Source organism: Lissotriton vulgaris, chromosome 4_1, assembly GCF_964263255.1.
Source record: "Lissotriton vulgaris chromosome 4_1, aLisVul1.2, whole genome shotgun sequence".
Taxonomy (NCBI): Eukaryota; Metazoa; Chordata; class Amphibia; order Caudata; family Salamandridae; genus Lissotriton; species Lissotriton vulgaris.
This window is the reverse complement of record NC_141691.1, coordinates 545,302,465-545,313,148: the sequence shown is the minus strand read 5'-3', so window position 1 is coordinate 545,313,148 and position 10,684 is coordinate 545,302,465. Positions and strand designations below refer to the sequence as shown.

Here is a 10,684-nt window from a genome sequence, read left to right as displayed (position 1 = left end):
CCTCTGAAACACTGAGGCGGCAGAGGCTAACCAAAATGGCATAGGCTTAAAACAATATGTCCCAAAAGGTGTGACAAAAGATGTTAAGGGTTTGGAGTCCCTATGCAATTAAATTTGATGGCAAGCAGATGATAGGTCAATTGAGGAAAACCAATTGTTCTTTCCAATAGTGGGCATCATCTCATTGATGTTTGGCAACAGGTCTTTCAATCCATATAGCATTTTTCAAACCCCTCAAATCACAAATCAATGCACATTCTCATGGATTGATCAGCACCACCCATGGATTATTCATTTTCTTCAATAATATCTGCATCAATCAATTTGGCAATTTTGACAACATCCCTCACAGCCAATAGTAAACTTTGTGCCTTACGAAACTTAGGTGGACAACCTCGACGTAGTATATTTTGATGCTTAAAACCTTTTAACTTCCCTAATTTCTCAGGAAATATCTCTGGAAACATTTGTACTATGCTTTCATCTATTATAGTAGCCCCCACTAGAGCCACCTGTTCCTTGGCACCTGGATTTAATTGCATTCCCATAGCAGTTTGGTGAATCAGACCAAATAAGGGTGTCTCTCTCTTTGCAACATACACTCTTCCTGAGTATTTTTTCCTGATATGCAATTTTACAATAAAAAATCCCAACATTTCTAAACATTCACCATTATATGATTTACATTTTACTTCTATTTTGCACAATTGCTTGGCATTACTATCTCACATTTCCTAAAATCTTCCTCTGAAATGACAGTATATTGAGCTTCAGAGTCCATCAATATATGGAAAGAATGCCCATCAATTTCAATAACACACCTACGGCCCCAAACCCTCAAGTGTTCCTCTTTATCATAATCGATGACTGACAAGACTACTTGTTCATCACATTCATCACATTCATCTCCATCAACATCAATAATACACATCATTTGATCATTTGCATTTCAAGCATGTAACATAACGTGCAGAACATGACTTATCATTTGCCAAGTGACCCCTAGTGTCACATTTCATAAATGAACTTCTTTTCCCCACTTTGATATTTTCCTTTAGTTTTCTCTGCTGTTTTGCTATGCTCTCCTTCTGCTTTCACCTTACCCGTGACTATGCAAATGTGTTGCCCTTCAGGGTATTTCTCGTCTTTTGTTTAATCCTGATTAACAACAGTTACATATTTATTAGTAAACTAGCATCCCGCCCCGGCGTTGCCCAGGGCAGAAGAGGGCTGCGGGCAGCATTGCAGGCTTGCGTGCTCTCCCGCCCTGGCCCCCGCCCGCCACGACATTGTCTGTGTCCCGAACAATGTCGTGGCTGGCGGGGGCCGGGGCAGGAGTGCACGCAAGCCTGAAATGCTGGCTTCCCCTACCCCCGCCTGCCCTGTGTCAGTGCTCAGCAGCCCGTGCCTCCGCCCGCCCCGTCCCCCGCCTGCCCCGACCCCGGCTCCTTACCTCAGCCTCTGCTCCTTACCGCCGGTCCAGCTCCGCCACTCTGGTACTCACCACCTGTCCGCCGCCGCTCCTCCCCCGCACCATGTCCGCCTCTCTGCTCCGCCGCTGGCCTCACGTTACTGCTCCTCCCCCGCGCGCCATGTCCGCCGCTCCTGGGACGCTGCTCCTCCCCTGCTCCTGACGTGACGACATACGTCGCGGCCGGCGGTACTTTGGAGAACTATTTTTTTTTGTAATTAACTTTTTATATAAGGTTTTTTTTAAACAATTTTAACGCCTATGACCATCTACACACCCTGCCAATTTCAACGGTGTATCGGGTGTGTAGATTGGCGCTGTGGTTCCCGAGTTTACCTGGCTCAAAGGTGAGAGTTCTCTCTTTATAATAGTAGTATAGATTACACTTTCTTTGTGCACTCCTCCATGTTTAGATGTCATTGTCTTAAACCCATATGAAGGGATAGAATGCAAACATGTCACTGCTGTGCCTCATTTTCATGTTATCCCACATTGCGAGGTGCTGAACTTAGAATTTGACGGTAATTCCACACCTGTTAAATACAGTACCAAACAGTATCGTATTTACCGGGTGGAATATTGCATTCCAAATAACGGCCCACTTGAAAGTGAGGTTCTAACAGGCATTCCCTTCTCGCTGTAATCCTTCAAATGCACGCATGGAATCACTGTCATTAATTGGTTTCAGTTCACGTGACTGATGTACCACGAAAAACATTCTTCTCTTGTAACTTGTTTCGTACTGGCACATTTAACCAGTCGTTTACTGCCATCTAGTGGGCACATTGCACATAACTGGTAGATTTTCATGGAACTCGAGGTGAATGGATTTCATTTTCACCTTACGGAGTAGGAGCACTGCCCATTCTGCACTATTAGCTGGATGGAAGGACGCATTAGCGAGGCAAGATCGTGGCAAAATGTGTCAATCTAATTATCTCAAGCGCCTTGCACGTTACCGCTCCTCCTCCGCGCGCCATGTCCGCCGCTCCTCCCCTGCTCCTGACGGCGCACGTCGCGGCCGGCGCTACTTTGGGGAACTACTTTTTTTTTTTATTAACTTTTTGTATAAGGTTTTTTTTAAAAATGTTTAATGCCTATGACCATCTACACACCCTGCCGATTTCAACGGTGTATCGGGTGTGTAGATTGGCACTGTGGTTCCCGAGTTTACCTGGCTCAAAGGTGAGAGTTCTCTCTTTATAATAGTAGTATAGATTCTTCTCCTCTAGCAATATAGGGTGCCTCCAATAAAGTAGGATTGCGTACACTCCACAATTGGTTTTTTGAATTGCAGGGTTAGAAGTATGCATCCTGAGTTGATATATATTCATCCTGATTAACTGTGAATGCTCTCAGACCGGTTGAGAATTTATCAATCTTTTCATGGCTTGCCTGTATGCGAGAAAAAATTATAACGGTCTAAAACAACATTTGTCTTGTTACCAAAATGCAAGTCCAACTGTTTTATGGTCTTAGCATACAATGACAAACTACCTCCTTCTTCCTGATTGGAAATATCAGGGAGAGTACGATAAATTCGTAAATCCTCTTTGCCTGAAGAATACAATAACATAGCTTGCTTCATGTTATCAGCCATTCTTTCATATCCATCAATCTACTCCTCCCATGGATTCACAGGATCACCTGGATTAGGTAAAACATTGGCAGAACTAATACATTGTGTGACATTGTGTACACTCAAAATAATAAATGAAAACAAATAAAGTTGTCACTATAGTCTCACTGCACTCAAAGTAATACATTGAAATAAACAAAGTTTTTCCCCGTTGTCTCACCTGCTCACAAAAAATACATAAAGTTTGCAAATTACCAGAAGTTAAGTATAGTTGTTAATATAATACTGTATTTAAAGCACACTCAACACTAACTGTCACTGTAGTACTCTGATGAGTCTCCTCCAGCAAGCTTCAAAATTGAAGAACCTGAAAAACTGAAATCCCTTCTTTATCCTGTGCCCCTTTGCTTGCCAAAGTTCCTTCCACAATTTCAATGGCAGTCCCACTCCTAGTGACTAGACCATTCCCAGTTTCACTGTCCAGAATACACTGAATTGAGAATGTTGGGAGAGAAGAACACTGCGTGGCCAAACAAATAGTTGAGGAGGCCTGATATCACAACTTGAGGCAAACACTAAAAGACTGACGAAACTTACTGTAGTGTTTTGCCTCAATAGCACTGAGGCTTTTAGCACAGTTAATTGCCTCACTCACAGTAGGCGATTACGTTTTATTTTGGTTTACAGGCCCTGGGTGTATGGTATGCCACTTTACTAGGGACTTATAAAATGAACCAAATATACCAATCATGGATAAACCAATTATCAACCACATTTTAGATAAGACCACTTGCACTTTAGCACTGGTCAGCAGTGGTAAAGTGCTTAGAATCATAAAGCCAGAGGCTGAACGTCCATTTGAGCAAGGGAGTGTCGTCCCAAAGACCAGAGCTGAAAAATAAAATGGTAATAAAGTTTATTTATTATCATTCTAATTTTCAGCAACGTACCCATCCTGAACTGAATGATAGGATGGAGCGGGCCAGTGCTGCCAAGTGGCAGCAGGGAGCTGTGCGTTTTAAAACGTGCATGTCTCTTTAGGAGGCCATCTTGCGACAGCAGGCCAGACATGCACATCTTAAACTTCTCTAACCCAGCTGTCTACGACTGCTGGGTTAGAGACAGCGCAGGGCCTCCAGTGCTCTCGAGAGTGCTGGGTAAGGCTGTTACAACCAGTTCTGGCGCTGTTATCATGGTTGTGACAGCAGCACCAGGATTGGTTAGGGGAGTTGGCTGAGAGACAACCGGTGGGGGAGGACATTGCGTCGTGCCTCAAGGTAAGTTTTTATTTTTTTGTGTGTCCCCTATCACACCCGCTTAACCCAACACCCTCTGTACATGGCAGCTGCAGTGTTTTTTAAATGTTTAACTTTAGTGGATTCGTTTTTGCTAGGGGTTTTAGATGTAACTCCAAGAAGAAGACCATGCAATAACTAATGAAGGAAGACGTTGCTCTTGATGAGAAAAAGGTGGAGGTCTACGAACACCCGGGAGCAGTGGTGAGGGGAAATCCTTCAAGATCAAGAATGATTGCTGAATTGTAATAGTTTGGTGATGTGATAATATTCTGTTATCAGTGGAATGAATGATTGTGAGAAGTTAATTTCGGAAAAATAATGCATAACATTAGTAAAAGTGCACAAGCATTTGGTTTGATTTGCAGTTCAGAAAATCTGTACATTTAAAGGAATACTTTACTAGCGTCCTTAGCGGGGTAATGTGCTAAGATCTCTGTTGCTATGTCGCAGTTATGAATGTCCAACAAACGTCCAGTGTGTAAAGTTTCACTGGCTTAATGTGCAAGTAATATTTTAGCTCTGCCTTTCTATGTATAAACATGCCATTAAGCTGTGTTGTGTCTTTGTCGGAAACATTATAAAAATGTGTCATTTGAGAGGAGTTAGATCATTCCTGTTAGATGTCATTCTGCTGCTGTACTAGAGAGGGGTAGCAAGCAAGTGGAAAACCTTTGGATGTAGGTGCTTGCACTTGATTCCTGGATCCTCAAGGATAACACCTCCTGTGTCTGATGGACACATCCTTTTTTAAAGATCCAAGGAGCATATTATGAAGAATGCCGTTAAATTTATCGCCACTTTAGCGGCAGGTAACTGCAACTAAAGCGGCAATAATGGGCTTGATAATATGCCCTTTTGAATTCCCATAGAAGCCCATGTTCACACCAGAACATGGGCTTCCATGGGAATTCACAAGGGCATAATATCAAGCCCATTATCGTCGCTTTAGAGGCAGTTTCCTGCCGCTAAAGCGGCGATAATTTTAACCCTGGCCTTGATAATATGCCCACAAGTTCTTAACTGACATGCACAAGACACCTTGACATCTATTGTCAGTGATTATTGCTCTGCAGTGTCCTCCTGTACTACCCAGTGAGTCTTTATATGTGACCTGAACAATACTGCCAATGGGCCTTTCCTTTTCTTTGGTGAGACTTGAAGAGAGTTTGGGGATGTATTTCTGTTTGTAAATCCGCTGGGGGAACAAGTTAATAGAAGGTAAGATTATTCCATTGAACCACTGATGTGTTAACTTTTTTCCCAATTTTGTTTTACTGTGAATGGGAATGTAATTTCTATTTACATTTTATTTTATTTTTCCCCAGATTATACTTTTCTTTTCTTCCATCCATACCAAATTACATGCATGTTAATAACCCTTTCCTTCAAGACTATTTTATCAATAAATTCAAGTCCTGATGAACTATTGTTTTGCCTTTTCAGGATGCCAACCTTACTTGTCATTGAACTTTCCCGGATGAAGAAACTGCTTAAGTTACAGTGTTTAAAGGGGTCGAAATAAGAATTGGTCAATTCTTGATTGCACAAACTACTTCATTTTACCTTGATTTTTGTCATGTAGAACACAATTCGTTAGAGTCCATATCAGTTCTGGACACATTTGATTACATTCTCTGCCAGCCAATAATTCTTGCATTTTTTTGTTTTGCTGTTATATTTCATTTAACAAGTGATACACCAAGAACTACTCCGTCAATCCACAGATGATTTTGCAGCACCCTAATAATATTGACACATGGTTAAAACTGTTTTTAATTGGCCTTGCTTTTCTTGGTGGTATCTCGTTCATGTATATTTTTTCTATTGTTAAAAGTCAAATGTTATTAAATTCTGCTGAAACACCTCTTGGTGAATAATGCAGTTAAGGATTATTCAATGTCAGCTATCCCAAGCTCCCAATAAGATATTCGCCTTTGATTCGTATAAGATTTCACAGGTTGCTAGTGTTATAGGATTTGCCAAAAGACCTCTTTCTTACACACTTGAGCAACTGAATTTTGTCTTTTCATGTTTAAGAGCTGAATACCAGGATGTGATGTGGAACATGATTGTCTTCTTCTTCAAGTATGTTAATTATTTATCTTACCCAAAACATATTAAGATATGAAAACATATTGAGGCAGAACCTTGAATAAGTTACCTTCCTTTGTAAACTTACATCCTGTTTTCTAAATAGTTGAACACTGAGGCCCTCATTTATGGGATTTTTGCATAGGCCAGCTCAGAAATAAACCTTCCTGCACAAAAACAATCCTAAGAGGCGTTTTCCTCTTTCTGTGTGTGCTGCAGAATACAGCACGCATAGAAAGAGGAAATAACAAGGATAAAGAATGAAATTTCTCCCCGCTTTGCTTAACCTCGGGAGGTGTAAGGATTTGGCGCTTCCTTTGGTGTACATGATCTTGTAACTCTGGAGCAGGGTCAAAATTCATGGGTGTTCCATGGGAAAACCCACCGCAACGCCAATGGGACACCTCCTGAGTGCAGAGTAAGGCAATGCACTGGCTTGTCTTACTCTATATCTATGAGGCCATCCAAAGCCATGCATAGTGACTTTGCGTGACCTCATAGATATGATTTAGCAATCTTGCTCGCCAGATCACCACAAAAAGTGACTCTGCAGTGGCGCAGAGAGCTCCTAAATAAGCTCCTGAGTGCCTGATTCACAAGGGTAAACTTACACTTTTTTATGAGTTTACTACTTTGTTTGTTATTTACAAACTCCAAGTTAATTGTAAGTTTATGAGTGCAAAGACTCTGCAAACTGGACGGAGAACTCTGCACATAAATAGATAGGACAGGCCTATCTTTTTACGGGTGGAGTTCTCTGCCCTGCAGTCATGAAGTTACTAATAATTCAAAGTTTGTGAATAGCAAAACAAAAAATTTGTACAATTTACAAAAAATTGTAAACTTACGCAAAGTGTACGTTTGTGAATCAGGCCCTTAGAAATTTTAATTTCTTAATTTTTCCGTATAACACCTAAACAGTTGCATTGCTTTAATATTTCCACACCCTTTGTAGCTTTTCTCAAGGGGTTCATTATCTCCTTGTTTCTTAGGGTGTAAATGATAGGATTGAGCAGTGGTGTCACAATGGACGGGAAGACAGAAACAACTTTGTTGGTATGTAAAGCACGTCTCCCTGTTGGCTTAACAAACATATAAATGGAAGTCCCAAAGAATAAAGTTATTACAGCGAGATGGGAGGCACATGTGGAAAAGGCCTTCGTCCTCCCTGTGCTTCTGGACATTCTTATGATAGCTGAAATGATCCATACATAGGATACTAAAACCACTATCAAGCAGCCTAATAATCCAACAGTAACCACCATAAAGAAATCTAGCTCGGCAGTTTGGATATCTGTACAGGAGAGCGTCATCAAAGGAGCAAAGTCACAATAGTAGTGGTTAATTTTGTTAGGACCACAGAAGTGTAGTCTTGATATGTTAAAGAGTGTTACAATGAAAGTCAAGAAGCCGCACACCCAAGAACCCACAGCAAGATGAGTGCATCGTTTATGGTTCATGATGAGCATGTAACGCAGAGGATAGCAGATAGCTATATAGCGATCAAAGGCCATGGATACCAGGAGATAACTTTCAGTAGCTCCAAAAGAGAAATGGAAATAACATTGTGCAATGCATCCATGGAAAGATATTGATTTGCTCCCTGTGAGGAGGTTTGAAAGAAATTTGGGGACTGTGGTTGAAGGGTACCATAATTCCAAAAAAGAAAAGGTTCCAATGAATATATACATGGGTTTGTGCAGAGAAGGCGTCCTCCTGATGATGGCTATTATCAGGACATTTGTAAGGATTGTTATGATGTAGATGGTACATACGACAAAGAATAGTATTATTTGCAGTTCTCGGATTAGAGTAAACCCAATAAGAATGAAGTGATCGACACTCGTTGTATTTCTTTTTTCCATGTCTCTTTGTTTCTTAGATTGCATGCAAAACAAACTGAAAACAGAAACCTGAGATGAATATTCAAACTATGAAATGTTTTTCCTATCTACTCCCGGTATATTTTACATTGTTTTCGAGAAAATTTCAAAAGCACTGCATTTAATACAACATTGATACATAATTGTTGAAGTGCAAAAGCTCAGATCTCTCTACATGATATTCGATGGAAACCTTTTATTTTATACTTCACTTCTGGCCACCAAGTTTTTTTTACTAGGCCCAAATAATGTGAGAGAGGGCCCAACACCATTTAATCCATCAGATCTGTTGCTGTTGCTTTTTTTCCTGTAGACATTGAACAATGTTATCAGATAGAGCTCACACAAAAAATCAACACTTTTAAAGTCTCTGGGTGCATTCTGGGCCTTTTCGTCCAGCATGGTTTACCAATAATTGCAGAATTTGGGGCAGCATGACATTTGAATATTGCCAGGAGTTTGGCCGAGACAATACTGGAAATCATGGTTTGCTTATTTTTTTTTAAAAACAACATCAAATATTAACAAACATTGATAAAGCCACAACAGTTGCCTTGTGTACAGTGCATCCTTAGATTATATTATACACAACACTGGCTGCATATTATGCAGTCGAGTGGATAAGTAAATTGACTCCGAAGTCTGAATCAAATTCGGATACAATTTTTGCATTTCGTGGTAGGGCAAATTCTGGTACTTTTGTTTTTACAATACAGGCATCTGTAAAAAACGTTGACAGTAAATGCCTGCACTTGTTTCCTGGATCCTGCAGGACAATACGTCTTGCGTCTTGGTAAGTGTCTCCGTTTTCAGTTATGCTAGTCAATAATTGGCGTGCACAATGTAACTTGACCATCGTTGTCAGTATGAGTGAAGAATACTCTACAATGGCGTCCAGTACTATCACGTGAGTCCTTGCAAGCATCATGACCAGCACTAAAATTGAGCTTTTCTTGTTCTTTGTAAAAAAATTATTTAGTTAGTCTTCTTTATTTAAACCTCTTCCTGTACACACTCACTATGTTTCAGGGTTCTCCATTTCACTCATCACCCTGGAAACTGTTTTACCCCAACCGTTTGCAGGAGCGAATATCCAGTCAATTTCAGTTTGGGAAACAGTCAGAAAGAAGTTTGTGAATGCTCATAAACTCGCAGCTTTGAGGGAGTTCAAAAGCTCACAAAGCTAACCATTTCTTAGAAAGCCCACTTGTGTGGGAGTTAATCTGTCGCCACTGTACTTAGTATCAAATTACACAGTAGTAAATGGAATTACACGTGCTAAGTATCTGTTTTTTGGGTAACGAGAAAGAATATAAAGGATATAAAAGGATATAAAATGCCACCATAATATCAAGATGAAAATATCATGGAATGGAAATATTGAGATTAAGAATATCGTTGTAAAGAATATCGATTTGAAGGTAAGTAATATCGATTATAAAAATTTAGAATTTTCTAATATTGTTTGCAAAAATATAGTTGTTTAAAATATATTTTTTTAAATTAATGTTAAGTATTTTATATATATTTCAAATGTATGCAATGCATTTTTGTATAAGTATTGTTTATGTCTTTTAATATTTGTGTCCATTTTTAGCAGTTATTCATTGTATTTTAATTAACATTTGTGTTTTTAGTTCCATAGTGTGTATGTGGGTTTACAGGTGAATAGGCTGGGAAGTAATTTAATTATAATAAATTAATGAATATTTTTAATGTATAATTTATTTAATTGAGATTTTATAATGTTATAATGCTAATTGTCTTTTAAATTGTTTTGGGTACATTTTAGTTCCAGATTTAATTAATTAATTGACAATTAATTATGGTAATTGTGTAATTAATTTTAGGAGCAGGTTGTGGGGTTTATAGGGTTAAAGGGTGGGAAGTAATTTATGTTTTATTAATAAATAATTAGTTGTCATTTAACATTAATTAATAAATTGACAAATAATTATGGTAATTGTGTAATTAATTTTGGTGCAGACTGGTTTATAGGGGTGAAGGGTGGGAAGTAATGTATTTGTAATTAATTAATAATTAGTTGTTAATAAAAATGTATTAATACATTGACAAATAATTATGGTAATTGTGTAATTTATTTTAGGTGTGGGTTATGGTGTTTATAGGGGTAAAGGATGGGAAGTAATTCATGTTTAATTAAGTAAGAATTTCTTGTTCATTATTCTTAATTCATTAATTGATATTTAATTAGGGTAATTGCTTATATTTTTTGTGTGTGGGTTTTACTTTTATTGGGGTAAAGGATGGGGAGTAAATTAATTTTACTTAGTTTATAATTAGTTGTGAAATATTATTAATTGTGTAATTAAGTTTTTTTACTGTGCAATTTTAGCCTGTG

The 10,684-nt window shown here is 38.9% G+C and overlaps 1 protein-coding gene across 1 annotated transcript; it reads right to left on the bottom strand.

Moving 5' to 3' along the window:
* Positions 1-7,332: 7,332 nt before the first annotated feature.
* LOC147722220 (olfactory receptor 6F1-like) lies at positions 7,333-8,304 on the bottom strand. Its single transcript, XM_086967279.1, has one exon. It carries the CDS (start codon positions 8,302-8,304, stop codon positions 7,333-7,335), a length of 972 nt encoding a protein of 323 aa, XP_086823405.1.
* Positions 8,305-10,684: the final 2,380 nt, after the last annotated feature.